The sequence below is a fragment of the Mesoplodon mirus genome (assembly GCF_964341445.2).
Source record: "Mesoplodon mirus genome assembly, chromosome: 3".
Taxonomy (NCBI): domain Eukaryota; kingdom Metazoa; phylum Chordata; class Mammalia; order Artiodactyla; family Ziphiidae; genus Mesoplodon; species Mesoplodon mirus.
Genome location: NC_138978.1, coordinates 107,697,767 through 107,715,214, shown reverse-complemented (window position 1 = coordinate 107,715,214; position 17,448 = coordinate 107,697,767). Strand labels below are relative to the sequence as shown.

The 17,448-nt window shown below is 38.0% G+C and overlaps 1 protein-coding gene across 4 annotated transcripts in view; it reads left to right on the top strand.

Moving 5' to 3' along the window:
• DENND2C (DENN domain containing 2C) overlaps positions 1-17,448 on the top strand; it is a 93,125-nt gene that overhangs the window by 69,898 nt on the left and 5,779 nt on the right. For all 4 annotated transcript variants that reach the window (XM_082613144.1, XM_082613143.1, XM_082613145.1 and 1 more), the window contains exons 9-16: positions 2,656-2,765; positions 4,356-4,425; positions 5,368-5,445; positions 6,032-6,172; positions 6,654-6,802; positions 7,273-7,450; positions 14,122-14,163; positions 15,105-15,210. In XM_082613144.1, the coding sequence (XP_082469270.1) occupies positions 2,656-2,765; positions 4,356-4,425; positions 5,368-5,445; positions 6,032-6,172; positions 6,654-6,802; positions 7,273-7,450; positions 14,122-14,163; positions 15,105-15,210 (874 nt within the window). The remainder of the gene's footprint in view (positions 1-2,655; positions 2,766-4,355; positions 4,426-5,367; positions 5,446-6,031; positions 6,173-6,653; positions 6,803-7,272; positions 7,451-14,121; positions 14,164-15,104; positions 15,211-17,448) is intronic.

Genomic DNA, 17,448 nt, shown 5'->3' with positions numbered 1-17,448 from the left:
ACAAGGGCCCTCACTTGCAAGGGCCCTGCACCCTGCTCCGCAGTCACCGTCGAAGTTCTTCATACTTTTATATTTGACTCTGTGTCTTGTAAGTGAGGAGTGAGATCTGATGAGACAGTGGGGCACGTGCCAGGGTCTTAAAGCCTTGGCTCATGTATGCTGTCACCTCTCCAGGATGGGTTCTCCAGTTGTCCTCACTCCTACCCCTTGGTTCCCCAGGCCCTGCCTGGCTTCCCCCTCTCCATCCTCACTCAGTGACTGCTGCCACCCTCTGCATGGGCATGGAGGGGGTCAGGATCAGGCAAGCATTAACCCCGAAGTGTCTTAAGCAACACATGGTAGATCCTTCCCTACCCTGGGCATTGCTCCTGTGTTCAGTGGGTGGCCTGGGGGGGCAAGCCTTTTTTACCACCCCCAATCCAAGTACTAGGCACGTCCCCACATGGAGGCTACAACCCCTTGAGGGTCGCCTAGCTGCTGCAGGTTGGAGTAGTGGGCCCATGGGAAGGGAAGTCCTTGGCTCAACTTTCCCACCCTTAGTCAGGACACAGAGTTTCAGTCCTACAGCTGGCCCGAGGGGAAACCCAGCAGCTGGTGGGCCACTTGGGCACCAGATTGCAGGCCAGGGTCCCTGGGCACCTGTGAGGGTCTGCACCTGTCCCCAGGATCCTCATGCCTGAGGGAGCATGCCATTAAGTAGAAAATCAAAAACCCCATTGCAGGTTGAGAAAGAAACCACAGAAGAAAGTAACAAGTTTTATATTTCATTGTACATTTATTTTTTTCCTGCTTTTTGAACAAGGGGCTCACAGTTTTTCATCTTGCACTGTGCTCTGCAAATTATGTAGCTGGCCTTGGGAAGGAGTGATCCCTTTAAACAGGGACATTTACTCACACTCCAGCTTACTACTTCAACCACTTCTCTCATTATCTGCTCAGGAACTTTAGGACTTTGGGTTTAAACCCTGAGTTGCATGTTTCACTAGAAAAGCTAGTGAAGGGCTTTCCTGGTGGTGCAGCGGTTAAGAATCCTCCTACCAATGCAGGGGACACAGGTTCGAGCCCTGGTCCTGGAAGATCCCACATGCCGCGGAGCAACTAAGCCCGTGCGCCACAACTACTGAGCCTAGAGCCCTCGAGCCACGACTACTGAAACCCGCACGCCTAGAGCCCATACGCCACAACAAGTGAAGCCACTGCAATGAGAAGCCTGCACGCCGCAACAAAGAGTAGTCCCCACTTGCCGCAACTAGGGAAAGCCCATGAGCAGCAACAAAGACCCAATGCAGCCAAAAATAAATAAATAAAAATAAGAAAAGCTAGTGAAGCACAACTGAACTGAAATCTGAGACATTTCCTGCATGGGTTCTCATTTTTTAAGAAAGTCCTCACCAACATTCCTACTGTAAATAAATCAATGTTTAATTTCTTATAAAATTCCTCAGTGTGGCCTGAGAGCAGAGTGTCATTGCACTCTTTAGTAACACAGTACCGTAAGAGTCTAAAATAATGTAATCTAGATAGTCTTGAGGAATCAAATTTCCCATAAAGAGAAGCTTAATTTTTTTCTATGTTGTTCATCAGTCTTACATTTGCAAAGAGAAATCTCGAGGTTGAACCTGTTTTCAGCACAGCCTGAGTTATGGGTTTGGAACCAGATGAGGACCCAGTTGACTCTGACAGTAATTCAAGGATGTCTCTAAGCAAGTTACTTGGCGTTATTGTGCATTAGGCATCTATAAGTCTGGGAGGGAAAGAGCTGCCTGAGCCCCTCTTGACTCTGATGTGGAAAACCTTGAATGAAGATGATTGTGAATCATTTAACAATATAAAAATAATAGAATATGACACAACTAAAATTTTGTTAGAATGCTTTTCCATTTCTTAAGAGCTTAATCTCTAAGTGACCCAGAATGGCTGCATGTTTTGTTTTAGAAATTAAAGGATAGATCATTGGTATCCGTTACATGAAGGCAATATGGTAATTAGACTTATCTGCTTGTTTTTATACTAATTTTAAAATGTCTTTTGGTTTAACTAAATTTAGACTGTCCTTTAAGGTACAATACCAGACTTGCACAAAAGGTCTTCCATGCTAAAATCTTACAGGAAGTTGCAAACCCATAATTAGGTAGCAAAGATTATATGCTAAGGGAAATGATTATATATGGGGTAGATTTTAAAAATAGTATCTTTTCTAAGTAATGTTCATCTGCCTTTTCAAAACATCTTGGATTATTGATCAGAGAGTGTCTTGAGCTAACTAGGTTTTTGCTATCAGTATATTGTAGAATAGATTTTCATTTATTTTATGTCCCATGATTCATAAAAATATTCTCACTAGTATGTGAATTCTGAATTAAGATTCTTCTTCTAGCTAAGAAACTTTTCAATCATTTCTCTTACATCAGATTATAGGATCTCCATAAGTACCCTCTCTATGTAAAACAGAATTCTTTTTCCTTAGAAACTCAGTTCTCAGTATGTTTTCAGTGATTACCAGTCTTGGCCTTCCTGTTTTATTAAATAGCACAAAACCACTCTGAGACACCTACCTAGACTTATCAGAGACCTCTTTTCTTAAGACCAGGTTGAGTTTACTTCTATACTCCGCTTACATAGAATATTAGTCACTTACAGTGTTATTTTTTTCAGGGTGATCATGGCCTTAAGCAGTCCAGAGACACTGAAGAGAGGCTCAAAGTTATCCCAAAATTTTGTTTTCCTGATTCAAAGGACTGGGTGCCAACCTCAGAACTCAAGAGGTAAATAGACTATTTTATCTGATTTCTATTTGTTGGACGAGCAAAAGTAGAACCAGAATCTTTGAGAAACAGATAGAGTCAGCAGTGAAGCTATGTGGACTCTGTGGCAGATCAAGGATGCAGTGAGAGGAAAGGAAGAAACAATTAGGACATCTCCTATGTGGGGCTCAAAAAAGAAAAACAGTGTCAAAGGGAAAACAAGTTTGAGAGTCTCTTCAATTTGCCAATTCTGCAGAAAAAACAGTTCCACTTTACATATAATCAGAAATGCCACCAAGTGGACAGAAAAGGAAAAAAGACTTGAACTTAGGGACTGAGAAACAGAGATAAAACATGGCAATATCTGCATCTTGTTATCTCCTTCAAGTTGTTAGAAGAAGCCATAGCCCAGATTGTGTATGTTCCCTGTCGAACTTGTGCGAAGAGGGGGCTCTAGTTTGGAAGGTGTAAGTATATTGAGAAGGGGATTATAAGAAATTGCTTCCCAGTATCTAGAGGAAATCACTATTTTCAATTAATAAACCATCATCGTTTCATATCCTGCTTATAAATAGATAACTGTTTTGTTCAAAACTGTAATTATTGATCATGTATTTAGGCTGAAAAGCGTGATTATGTGAACCATATCACATGTCAATGACCTGCTGGAAGACAGCCTCAGCTGTTGCCAAAGTAGCTCTGCCCTTCCACCCTACGTTGCCTCCAGACTATGCTCCTGTCTCTCCTAACCAGTTTAGCCTGATCGCCTCCCTCATCTCTGAGCCATCAACCCTGAAGCTTTTGTGCTGTCAGTTGTACTAATTGCATAGGCAGCTTCTTTCTTACTGGCCTGGCTGCTCCATGGTTGGCTTTCCCTAAGAGTTATGTGTGTTTATTCTAGAATGTCTGAAAAATACAGAGGAGTAAATAAAAAGCAGAAATTAAAAATCACTGGCATTCTGGTTACTCAGAAATAATCACTGTAAATGTTTTGAGATGTTCCCTTCCAATCTTTATTCATGGCCAAATATAGACATATGTATATATTGTTCAGATTTGAATTTCTTTTGATTGTTAATGAATTTATTTCTTGGGCATCTCTAGGTCCTCCTTTTGTAAATTATCTATGCATATTTTTTGCCAGTGTTTCTAATGAGATGATAATTTTCCTAATAATTTTTATGTATTAAGGGTATAATCTTTTCCCTATCACAGTTCCATATGACCTCTCAGAACTAAATAGAAGAATTTGGAAGGGAAGAATAGCTTATCAAAATTCTTTATAGTTTACCTATATATTTGACTAAACTGGACATTCAACAGAAGGAAAATAGGCTTGATTAATAGCTGGACTGGATAAATAAGAAAGTAAAAGGAGCCAGCGGCATCAACAGCTCATCACATTCTATTCTCTCACTCCAGTACAAAGCAAGATATTCTCAAGGGCTGGACATTCTCCCTCAGGAGGAATGTGACTTGAAATAAATATAATATTGCTGCCTCCTCTTACATCACAAAATGACTGCTGTTGGACTCTAATTTTTAATTGCTTGTTCCGAGGAATGTCATTAGCAGTTGTTTGGATCTCAAACTATTGACTGTTTTTTTCAGTGAAACGTTCTCCTTTGTCTTAACTGGTGAAGATGGGAGCCGGTGGTTTGGTTACTGTAAGAAGCTCTTGGTAAGTCCCAGACTTGTGCTACAGGCAGCTTTGGTAGAGGAACAAAAGAGTAAGACTAGGAACTTCAGAAACGTGATCTCTAGATGAGTTTGGGGGCTACTCAGTGATCTGTGTATTATAAAGAAGCTGGTTAAGCTTTATATTTTTATTTTATTTATTATTTATTTTCTTTATTTTTTCTGGCTGCGGTGGGTCTTAGTTGCAGCACGCAGGGTCTTAGTTGCAGCACGCAGGATCTTAGTTGCGACACACAGGATCTTAGTTGTGGCATGCGGGCTTTTCTCTAGTTGTGGCACACGGGTTTCTCTCTAGTTGTAGCGTGTGGGTTTTCTCTCTCTAGTTGTGGCTCACGGGCTCCGGAGCGTGTGGGCTCTGTAGTTTGCAGCACGCAGGCTCTCTAGTTGAGACGCATGAGCTCAGTAGTTGTGGCTCACGGGCTTAGTTGCCCCGCGGCATGTGGGATCTTAGTTCCCTGACCAGGGATTGAACCTGAGTCCCCTGCACTGGAAGGAGGATTCTTTACCACTGGACCACCAGGGAAGTCCCGAAGCTATGTTAGCTTTAAACAGTAAGAGCAAGGTGGAGGTTAGCCACAGAGTGTTCCATAATAGAAACGGTATGGATTTATTTTATTTATTTGTTTGTAATAGATGAAGAAAACACTGACGTAGCTGAAGTCAGTCTGGTTATATTTGAGGAATGGAGTACAGTGAGCCAATAGAGGGAGCTCTGAGTTACTTCTTGCTTATATGCCGTCACTAAACTGGAATAAATCATACTATCATTTTTTGTTTTTAGCGTTTACTCATCTTTCAGTGTTCATTGAGAATGAGAGCTTTGGTTCCTGCTCTATACTAAGGAGTATTAAGAGGTATTAATAGTCCAAATTAGTAAAGACTTGTGCTGCTTAATTTTTGCTTTGTTGTTTGTTTTTTTTTTTAGCCAGAAGGCAAAGGAAAGCGACTCCCTGAAGTATACTGCATGGTCAGTTGCCTAGGCTGCTTCAACCTTTTTTCAAAGGTGAGTGGAGAATGGGCCCTATGAAAAGTGGTGTCCTTTCTGAGCTCTGAGTAAGTTTTTGTTTCTGATGACTTCACTAGGCAATGTTAAGTGGCATAGACTTTAACATACTACTTTAGAAAGGGTTCCCCATTAGTAGATTAGAACTACGGGTTTCAAGTCTTAAATTTAGACCTCGAATCCAGATGATGTTGCCCCGTCATCCTCATTTTGGTTTGCTAAACCTCCCAGCTTAAAGCAAAACATTGCCTGAAGTTTATCTTGTCTCATGTCTTTCCCAGACACCAAACTGCAGGGTATTATTGTGTCACCTTCTTTGCCCCTGCCTTAGTGATATAAAAAGGGGCTTCTCTTCTAAAATTAAGTTGATTTATTTTAGTAACTTTTCTTGGAGATTTAAAGGTACCTCTAAGAGAAATGATGCCTTTAATGAACTTTTATTGGTTGCAGAAGCTTATCTGTCTTAAAATCTGTTGGTATTATTTTCAAGTTTGTGCACCCAGTTTGGTAGTTCCTTCAATAGGATTCTTTATGTTTTTGAACTGAGTCCCTAATTTAAAAAAAAAATTCTTTTGTGTGTATGTAGATTCTGGATGAAGTAGAGAAGAGAAGAGAAATGTCTCCAGCTTTGGTTTACCCATTTTTGCGAAGTGTCATGGAAGCTCCTTTCCCAGCTCCTGGACGCACCATCACAGTAAAGAGCTACCTCCCTGGGGCTGGAGATGGGGTAAGTTAATTCATTTTGAAAAGGTTTAATAGCTGCCAAAAAGCAGGCCTTACACTAGTAGGCCTTACCTGATAGAAACCTTACAGGATAGTTTTCTCTTTTTCATAAACTGCACAGAATATGTTTTGGTCACAAAAGCACTGGAGAAACATCCAGTTGATCTGTGAGATAGTTGATCCTAGACCCAGGAACCAGAGGTTTTCTATCATTCGTAGATTGAGCCCCTGCATAATGTCTATTTCAGTGTGATAAATGAAGATTATACATACTATTGTCCAGTGGGATGAAAGATTTCACCCGAAATTTACAGCCCAAAAGTGAGGTATTAAGTCTTGGCATTAGTGTAGGCAGCTTCACAAACTCTTTGTAGCAGACCCTCTCTCTTGAATTTAACCTGTAAAAGAATGACAGCATCCATTAGTATTGTCATTAGGGATTGTTTTCCCACCTCAGCTCCCCTGATTCAAATTTTGCATTTCAGTCAATTGAACTGTGCCGACCACTGGACTCACGGTTGGAACATGTTGATTTTGAATGTCTCTTTAAGTGCCTGAGTGTGTGCCATCTCATTCGGGTCTGTGCCTCTCTCCTTTTGGAGCGAAGGATAATCTTTGTTGCCAACAGCCTAAGGTGAGAAATAAGTAAAATATGTCACTTCAGACTGTTGTTCTACTTGTTCTTACTATTTTAAAATTTGGGCATATTAGAAAACACTTAGGTAGGATCTCAATTACCTAATGCTGTAGTGACATGGATAATCCAAAAGCTATTTGCATTCTGCTTTAACAGTGACTTTTGGGGGTTGCAATTAATTTACCTTCAAAATGTGTTTTGTTTAAACTGTTGTTAAAAATTGGTATTGCTTTTCTAAGTACACACTAGCTTTTAGCAATATAAATTGTGGGAAACAGCTAGATAGAGATTAAAGGTATTCAGTAAATTAAGTTAAAATTTAAATAAAATGTTAAAATTTAATGAGTAATCACAGAATTGTTAATCTATGATCACTAACTGGCATCACTTTGTAATTCTGTAACGTAATGTCTGAAATGCCCTCCATTGTTCTTTATGTGACACCATTTGCTTTCTCCTCTGGCTAGCACCCTGTCAAAATGTGGCCACGCTGTGGTTGCCACACTGTATCCATTCACCTGGCAGCATACCTACATCCCAGTCCTGCCAGTATCTATGATCGATATTGTGTGCTCACCTACTCCATTCCTTATTGGAATCCTGTCTTGCTCCTTACCACAGCTCCAGGACCTACCCATTGAAGAGGTGAGATGGGAGAAATAGTACCTGTGGAAAAGACTGGGGCACTGGCAAATGAAAACAAGTGATCTTTAACAGTGGTGGATATGTCATTAATTAATAATAATATGTAATTATGATTGTTAATACATTATGCTATATTTTTGTATCTGTTTATGAAAGTGAGAAAAATTCTATAGTACACATGAATCTGAAGTTGTATCTTATTTGCAGTATTGAACCATGGGCTAATTCTTGTGTTATTCTGAATAGGTCTTTTTTTTTTTTAAACATCTTTATTGGAGTATAATTGCTTTACAATGGTGTGTTAGTTTCTGCTTTATAACAAAGTGAATCAGCTATACATATACATATATCCCCATATCTCCTCCCTCTTGCATCTCTCTCCCACCCTCCCTATCCCACCCCTCTAGGTGGTTACAAAGCACCGAGCTGATCTCCCTGTGCTATGCGGCTGCTTCCCTCTAGCTGTCTGTTTTACATTTGGTAGTGTATGTATGTCCATCATGCCACTCTCTCACTTCGTCCCAGCTTCCCCTTCCCCCTCGCCATGTCCTCAAGTCCATTCTCTATATCTGCATCTTTATTCCTCTCCTGCCCCTAGGTTCTTCATAACCTTTTTTTTTTTTAGATTCCATATATATGTGTTAGCATATGGTATTTGTCTTTCTCTTTCTGACTTACTTCACTCTGTATGACAAACTCTAGGTCCATTCACCTCACTACAAATAACCCAATTTTATTTCCTTTTATGGCTGAGTAATATTCCATTGTATATGTGTGCCACATCTTTTTTATCCATTCATCTATTGATGGACACTTAGGTTGCTTCCATGTCCTGGCTATTGCAATGAACATTTTGGTACATGACTCTTTTTGAATTACGGTTTTCTCAGGGTATATGCCCAGTAGTGGGATTGCTGGGTCGTATGGTAGTTCTATTTTTAGTTTTTTAAGGACCCTCCATACTGTTCTCCATAGTGGCTGTACCAATTCACATTCCCACCAGCAGTGCAAGAGTGTTCCCTTTTCTCCACACCCTCTCCAGCATTTATTGTTTGTAGATTTTTTGACGATGGCCATTCTGACTAGTGTGAGGTGATACCTCATTATAGTTTTGATTTGCATTTCTCTAATGATTAGTGATGTTGAGCATCCTTTCATTTGTTTGTTGGCCATCTGTATATCTTCTTTGGAGAAATGTCTATTTAGGTCTTCTGCCCATTTTTGGATTGGGTTGTTTGTTTTTTGATATTGAGCTGCGTGAGCTGCTTGTAAATTTTGGAGATTAATCCTTTGTCAGTTGCTTCATTTGCAAATATTTTCTCCCATTCTGAGGGTTGCCTTTTCATCTTGTTTATGGTTTCCTTTGCTGTGCAAAAGCTTTTAAGTTTCACTAGGTCCCATTTGTTTATTCTTGTTTTTATTTCCACTTCTCTAGGAGGTGGGTCAAAAAGGCTCTTGCTGTGATTTATGTCATAGAGTGTTCTGCCTATGTTTTCCTCTAAGAGTTTGATAGTGTCTGGCCTTACATTTAGGTCTTTAATCCATTTTGAGTTTATTTTTGTGTATGGTGTTAGGGAGTGTTCTAATTTCATTCTTTTACATGTAGCTGTCCAGTTTTCCCAGCACTACTTATTGAAGAGGCTGTCTTTTCTCCGTTGTATAGAAGAATAGGTCTTTTTTTAAAAATCATACACAGAAACTACTCTGGGTTAATTTTAAAAATTGTTTCAGATATAAAACACGTATAGATAAATGCCCAAACAAAATGTATAACTCAGTTAATTATCACATAGTGAATGCTTATGTAACCAACATTGGAATAGAATAGAAATATTATGGCAATGGAAACAGAAGTCCCCATCATGCCTTTTTAATTTAATTTTTTTATTATTATTATTTTTTAAATGTTTTGGCCATGCCGTGTGTCATGTGGGATCTTAGTTCCCCCACCAGGGATCAAACCCATACCTCCAGCATTCAAAGCACGGAGTCTTAACCACTGGACTGCCAGGGAAGTCCCCCATCATGCTTTCTTCTAATCACTGTTCCCTTCCCCACCCCTTGCAAAAGGTAACCATTATCTTGAGTTTCATGGTGCTCATTTTCTTGTTTTGTTTATAGTTTAAGATCCTAGGCATGTATACCTAAACAATATAATTCAGTTTTGCCTGGTTTTAAGCTTGAAATAAATGAACTCATACAGTATTTTTTTTTCTTTCTTTCTTTCTTTCTTTTCTTTTCTTTTTTCAGTCCGGCTTCTTTGGAGCAACATTATGTCTTTTTTTTTTTTTTTTTTGGCTGCGTTGGGTCTTCGTTGCTGCACATGGGCTTTCTCTAGTTGGCGAGCGGGGCTACTTTTTGTTGTGTTGTGTGGGCTTCTCATTGCGGTGGCTTCTCTTGTTGTGGAGCACGGGCTCTAGGCACACGGGCTTCAGTAGTTGTGGCACGTGGGCTCAGTAGTTGTGGCTCGTGGGCTTTAGAGCGCAGGCTCAGTAGTTGCGGGACTTAGTTGCTCCGTGGCATGTGGGATCTTCCCTGACCAGGGCTCAAACCCGTGTCCCCTGCATTGACAGGCAGATTCTTAACCACTGTGCCACTGGGGAAGTCCCCAACATTATGTCTTTAAGATTCATCCATGTTGATGGGTTTAACAACAGTAGTTTGATTATTCTAATTGTGTATACTATTCCATTGTGTGAATGTACCACAATTTTCTTATCCATTCTACAGTTGATTGACATCTGAGTTGTTTCCAGTTTGGAGTTATTATTAATAATGCTGCTATGAATATTCTTGTTCATGACCCTTGGTACATATGTGCATGCAGTTTTATGGACATATACTTGGAAATGGAATTTCTGGGTCATAGAGTAAACATACCTTCAACTTTAGTAGGTAAAGTCAAGCTTTTCCAAAGTAGCTGTGCCAAGTTAAACTTCCTCCAGCACTGTATGAGAGTTCCTGTTGCTCCACATCCTTGTCAGCCCTTGTTGTCATCAGTTTGTGTAATTTAGCCTATCTGATGGGTATGTAGTTGCACTTGTTGTGGTTTAATTGGCATTCCTTGATTATGGTTGAGGGTTAGTATCTTTCTATATGTTTATTGGCCATTTGAATGTCATCTTTTGTCATCTTTTGTAAAATTCATAGGCTATATCCTTATACTGAATTGTTTACCCTCACTGATTTGTAAGAAGCCTTTTTATAACTTCTTACAAGAAGCCTTTTTATAGCTTCTTTTATAGCTCTGGATATGAGCACCTTTGTAGCTTGCCTTTTCATTCTCCCAAATGGTGTTTTTTAAATACAGAGATGTTCTTAATTTTAATGTGGTCAGAATTATCAATTTTTTTATGGTTAGTGTTTGTGTGTGTGTGTGTGTGTGTGTGTGTGTGTGAACTGCTTAAGTTTTTCTTTATATTAACTTGATGGACATAGCCTCCTATATTATCTCTTAGAAGCTTTATTATTATGCCTTTAATTTTTGTTTCTGAAGTCGGGGGCTTTATTTATTTTTTTTATATAATAGGAGGTAGGGGGAATTCCCTGGCAGTCCAGTGGTTAGGACTCCCTGCTTTCACTGCTGTGGGCATGGGTTCAATCCCTGGTCAGGGAACTAAAATCCTGCAAGCCGCACAGTGTGGCCAAAAAGAAAAATGGAGGTAGGGGTTGTTTCATTTTTTTCATATGGATAGCCAGCTATCCCAGTACCACTTATTGAAATAGCTCTTCTTCCCTATTACACTGATGGGTTAACCTTTTTTTCTCCCCCAGTTTTATTGAGATATGATTGACATATAACATTGTATTAGTTTGAGATGTACAGCATAATGATATTATATGATATATGCATATATTTCAAAATGATTACACAGTAAGTTTAATTAATATCCATCACCTCACATAGTTAGAAAAATGTTTTTCTTGTTATGAGAACTTTTAAGATAGACTCTTAGAACTTTCAAATATACAGTGTAGTATTATTAACTGTAGTCACCATGTTGTACATTGCATATCCAGAACTTATTTATCTTATAACTGGAAATTTTTGCCTTTTGACCCCCTTCACCCATTTCATCCATCCCCGACCCCCACCTCTGGCAACCACCAATCTGTTCTCTGTATATGTGAATTCAGTTGTTTTAGATTCCACATGTAAGTGGTATCTGTCTTTCTCTGCCTGACTTATTTCACTTAGCATCCATGTTGTCACCAGTGGCAGGATTTCCTTCTTTATGTGGCTGAGTAATATTTCATTGTGTGTTTGTGTGTGTGTGTGTGTGTGTGTGTGTATGTATACACACATACCACATCTTTATCTAGTCATCTGTTGATGGACATTTAGGTTGTTTCCATTGTCATGTCTGTTGTAAGTAATGCTGCAGTGAACATGGGGGTTCAGCTATTTCTTCAAAATAGTGAGTGATCTTATTTCCTTTGGTTACATGCCCAGAAGTGGGATTGCTGAATCATGTGCTGGTTCTATTTTTAATTTTTTGACGAACCTCCTTACTGTTTCCATAGTGGCTGAACCAATTTACAGTCCCATAAAGAGTGCACAATAGTTCCCTTTTCTCCACATTCTTGCCAGTATTTGTTATCTTTTGTCTTTTGTTGCTAGCCATTTAACAGGTGATGATATCTCATTGTGGTTTTGATTTACATTTCCCTGATGTGGAATACTTTTTCATGTGCTTGTTAGTCATTTGTACGTCTTCTTTGGAATAATGTCTATTCAGTTCCTCTGCCTATTTTTTAATTGGATTGTTTGGGGGTTTTTTGCTGTTGAGTTGTATGAGTTCTTTATATATTTTGGGTAGTAACCCCTTATCCAATATATGATTTGCAAATGTTTTCTCCCATTCTTTACGTTTCCTTTATATTTTATTGATGGTTTCCTTTGCTGTGCAGAAGCTTTTTAGTTTGATGTAATCCCACTTGCTTATTTTTGCTTTTGTTGCCTTTGCTTTTGGTGTCAAATCCAAAATATCATTGCCAAGACCAATGTAAAGATGCTACCCCCTGTGTTTTCTTCTAGGAGTTTTATGATTTCAGGTCTTATGTTTAAGTCATTAATCCATTTTGAGTTGATTTTTGTGTATGGTGTAAGATAGGGATCCAATTTTATTTTTTGGCATTCAGCTATCCAATTTTCCCAACACCATTTATTGAAGAGATTGTCCTTTCCCCATTCTATATTCTTGGCTTCTTTGTCATCAGTTAATTGACTGGGATTTCCCTGGTGGTCCAGTGGTGAAGACTGTGCGCTCCCAATGCAGAGGGCCCGGGTTCGACCCCTGTCAGGGAACTAGATCCCTCATGCCACAACTAAAGATCCCATGTGATGCAACTAAGACCCAGTGCAGCCAAATAAATAAATAAATAAATAATTTTTAAAAAATTAATAAAAAAATTAATTGACTATGTGTGGGGTTTATTTATGGACCCTCTATTCTGTTCCATTGAGCCACGTGTCTGTTTTATGCCAGTACCATACTGTTTTGATTACTATAGCTTTGTAATATAGTTTGAAATCAGGAAGTATGATGGTCTCTACCTTTATTCTTCTTTCTCAAGATCATTTTGGCTATTTGGAGTCTTTCGTAGTTCCATGGAAGTTTTAGAATTGTTTGTTCTCTTTCTGTGAAAATTGCCATTGGAATTTTGATAGGGATTGCATTGACTCTGTAGATTGCTTTGGGTAATTTAGACATTTTAACAATATTAATTCTTCCAGTCCGTGAGCATGGAATATCTTTCCATTTATTTGTGTATTGTTCAGTTTCTCTCATCAGTGTCTTATAGTTTTCAGCACAGATATCTTTTACTTCCTTGCTTAAATTTATTCCTAGGTATTTTATTCTTTTTGGTGCAATTGAAAATGGGGTTGTTTTCTTAATTTATTTTTCAGACACTTCATTGTTAGTGTATAGAAACACTTCTGATTTTTGTATTAACCTATTTTTTTAACTTATTATAATGGAAAATCTTAAACATATGTAAAAATAAACAAGAGAGTAAAATAAATCCTATCACCCTTCTTAAATACTTACAAAGTTTTGGCCACTCATACTTCTACCTCTCTCCCATAATACTTTGAAGTATATCCTGACATAATTTCATAAATAAATATTGCAATATGAATTTCTATAAGGTCATTTTTAACATAATCACAATACCATTATCACACCTAAAAAATTTAATAACAGTTCCTCAATATCAGAAAAATACAGTATTCAGCTCTCTAATTATTTCATAAATTTTAAATAGTTTGAATTAAGTTCCAAATAAAGTCCATGCAGTGCATTTGGTTGTTGTGGTTTTTTTAGTCTCTTTTAATCTCTAGGTATGCTGCCATCATTTTTTTTTTAACTTGAAATTCTTTTTACTTGTGTTGATCAGTTAACTTTTAAATGGTCTGAAACTTTAAGTTACTGTAGGGTAATATTGAATCACTTTATACACCTGAAACTAATATAATATTTAAGTCAATTATACTTCAATTTAAAAAAAAAGAAAGAAAACAAAACAAGCAAATAAACCTTTAAGTTTATTTAAAACTATTCCCATTTGCATGAAAGAATCAAAACACCCTTCCTGATCTAGCAGTGTCTAATGTATTTCTCTGTGAATGTCTCTGGTTTAACTTGTCTGGCTCCTTTATTCCATAGGTGCTGATAGTTGATCTCTGTGCAGACAAGTTCTTACAGGAGGTGAGTGACAAAGGAGGTGATTACATAATGTTTGGGTATAATTGGCCAGAAAATATGTGAAAGTACTTAGAGAAGGTGACTCAGGCAAGACTTATAGTTCCTACACATACTTGACTTGACACTGCGGCCAATCATACAAGACTGACCTGAAAATTTTGATTTGGGTTCATAGCTGACTGTCCCAATTAAGGGAAGGAGGAAACAGATTAAATGTCATTCTCAAAAGAGGTAACCCTCCCTTCAAGTCTTATGGGTTGATGTATAGGTCTCTAATTTAATTAAATTTAACAAGCATTCAGCACCAATTATTTCTAGATATTCTGTTGGCCAGTCAGAAACTAAAGATGAGTAAGATACTCAGTTTGATCCCTCAGGCCTTATAGTTTAAAGGGGAGGGGAGGGGGAGCAGACATAGCCATAAAGTTTTAGAAATAGTGTAATAGAAACTTATACAAGATACAGTAGGGGCAGAAAGGAAGTGGTCACTTATTCTGGATAGTGAAGTGAAGAGGAGAGTTAGTAAAGCCTTAGAGCAACCCTCTGTATGTAACCCGTATATAGTTTTGTGAGCACTGAGCGCAGGGTGAAAAGAATGTTTCCCAAGATTGTCTTTTTTCAGAATCAGTCAGCTCGTCACATGTGAAGCACCATTTATTTGGGGAGTATCTTTGTAATATAGCATAAGACTTGGAGATGAGAAACATTTTGTGGGAAAGTGCCAGAAAATTTTATAAGGCATATTATTTATTTTTCTTAAATGTAATGAAGATGTATACACCATAAGTTTTGTGGATTCTGCTCAATGTAGGGAAGGAAGCTTGAGACTGCCTCTTCAGCCAAAATATATACAAAGCCACCTGTGGAATTTGAGGGACTTAAATAGGGCATGTTTGAGACTTTCTCTCTCAAAGCTCATGAAAATCTCAATTTCTTCTCTTAAGGTGTCTGATGAGGACGAAATTCTACCACCTAAACTCCAAGCTGCCCTGATACAGATTTTGGAAGAACGAAATGAAATTTTGGCTCAGGAGCAGAATTTTTTACAAGGTATGAGACAAGTGGTCTGAGGATTTAAGGTCAAGGCAGTAAATACCAAATGCCCAGCACCCTGCCAAAGCATATGCAATAGTAGTATGAGATTGCCTGTGCCTTCATAAGCTTATAGTCAGCTTTCTTGCTCACCCTCAGATGTGCCAAGTCCCCTTCTATTTCAGGACTTTTGCACTTGCTCAGTTCCATATATGGGATGCTATTCCCCTAGATATCCACATGGCTCCTACTCTTTGTTCTTGCAGGCCCATGCTCAAATGTCACTTTCTTAGTGAGGCCTTTTCTGACTGTCCTGTTTAAAATTGTTCCTGTTCCCTTAGCACGTCCTATCCTCCTCCCTGACCTTATTTTTCTCCATGGCTTTCATCACCATCTGATGTGCTAAAATGTAAGTTCCATCAGAGCAGTGACTGTCTATTTGTTTTCTATTTCCAGTACTTTAAACAGCATTCAGTAAATAGGTGTTCAATAAGTATTTGTTGAATAAAGGATGAATAACATTTTCTGGGTGGCTTACTCTGTGCCAGGCATTGTTTTAAGCACTTAGCACACATCTTATTTCATCCTTGTAATATCTTTATGAAGCACGTGTTATGATTTAATCCCCATTCTACAGATGAGAACACTAAGGCTGTTTACCAATGGGGAACATTAGAGAAGGGGCAGGTTTAGAGGAGTAACTAAAAGTTCAGTTTTTAATATTAAGTTTGAGATACCTATTGGACATCCAATACCTGGCAGACTTTCAGCTGGAGATATCAAATAGGCATTTATATACATGAATTTGAGATGCAGAGGAAGGATTTGGGCTAGAGACATACATTTAAAAGTTGCTATTTTAAAGCTGTGGGACCAGATAAGATAGCCTAATAGAGTAAGTATAGAAAGAAAGTTTAAAAGATTTAAGGATTGAGCCCTGGTTGGGAATGATGTGCTTAGATTTCCACCAGGAGTATGTGATATTGTAGAAACTGAGTGAAGAAAGTATTCCATGAAGGAAAGAGTAAGCAGTTATGTTTTTTTGTTTTAACTTTTATTGGAGTATAGTTCCTTTACAATATTGTGTTAGTTTGTACAGTACAGCAAAGTGAATCAACTATATGTATACATATAGCCCCTCTTTTTTGGATTTCCCTCTCATTTGTGTCACCACAGAGCACTGAGTAGTTTCCTGTGCTATACAGTAAGTTCTCATCAGTTATCTGTTTTATACATGGTATCAATAGTTTATATATGTCAACCCCAACCTCCCTAACCCTAAAAGAAATAAAAAACAAGCTATACTAGATGAAGGCATTTTCAACAAATATAACTAACAAAGGAATAGTGTCTAGAATTTAGTTTTAAAAATTCCTACAATTTAAAAGTAAAAAGATGAACAACCCAAGAGGAAAATGGGGGAAAGATATGAACAGTCATTTCATAGAGGAGGAAACATGAAAGGCCAATAAATATATGAAAAGGTACACAACCCCATCAAAATCAGGGAAAATGTAAATTAAAACCACAGTGAGATACCATTTTATACCCACCATATTGGCAAAAATTTTAAAGTCTGACAGTATCAGGTGTTGATGAGAATGTGTAAATTACTTCAGCCCCTTTGGAAAAACAACTTGGCATCATCTAGTAACATTAAAGGTGTACATATCCTGCAACCCAACAATTCCATTTTAGATATATACACAGAGAAACTCTTGCACATGATAACTAGGAAACAAGTACAATAATTTTTATAGTGGTATTGTATGTGATAGCAAAAACTGAAACAACCTATATGTCCACTGACAGAATATAGCATTTAAAAAAAAGAAGCTTAAAAACACACATTTCAAAGATCCGGCATGCTGCAACTAAGACCCAGCACAGCCAAATAAATAAATATTTTTTTTAAAACACGTTGAATTAAACAGTAAGTTGCAGAAGAATATAATGTTTTATATAATGTTCAAAGACATACAGAACCTAACAATATGTTGTTGGTGTTGGATGTGTATGGTAAGACTGTAACGTAAAGCAAATGATACACACAAAATTACAAAAAATAGTCACCCTCTATTGCAAAGTAGGGGAAGAACACCACTGAGAGGGCATCACACAGGGAACTTCAGAGATACACGTGATGTTCTATTCTAAGCTTTGTGGTGGGCACTTGTGTGGTCATCTCACTGCTGATCTTATGAAATATTCATACATGTTACAAGAATCTATAAAGTTATTCATTAAAACAGAAAC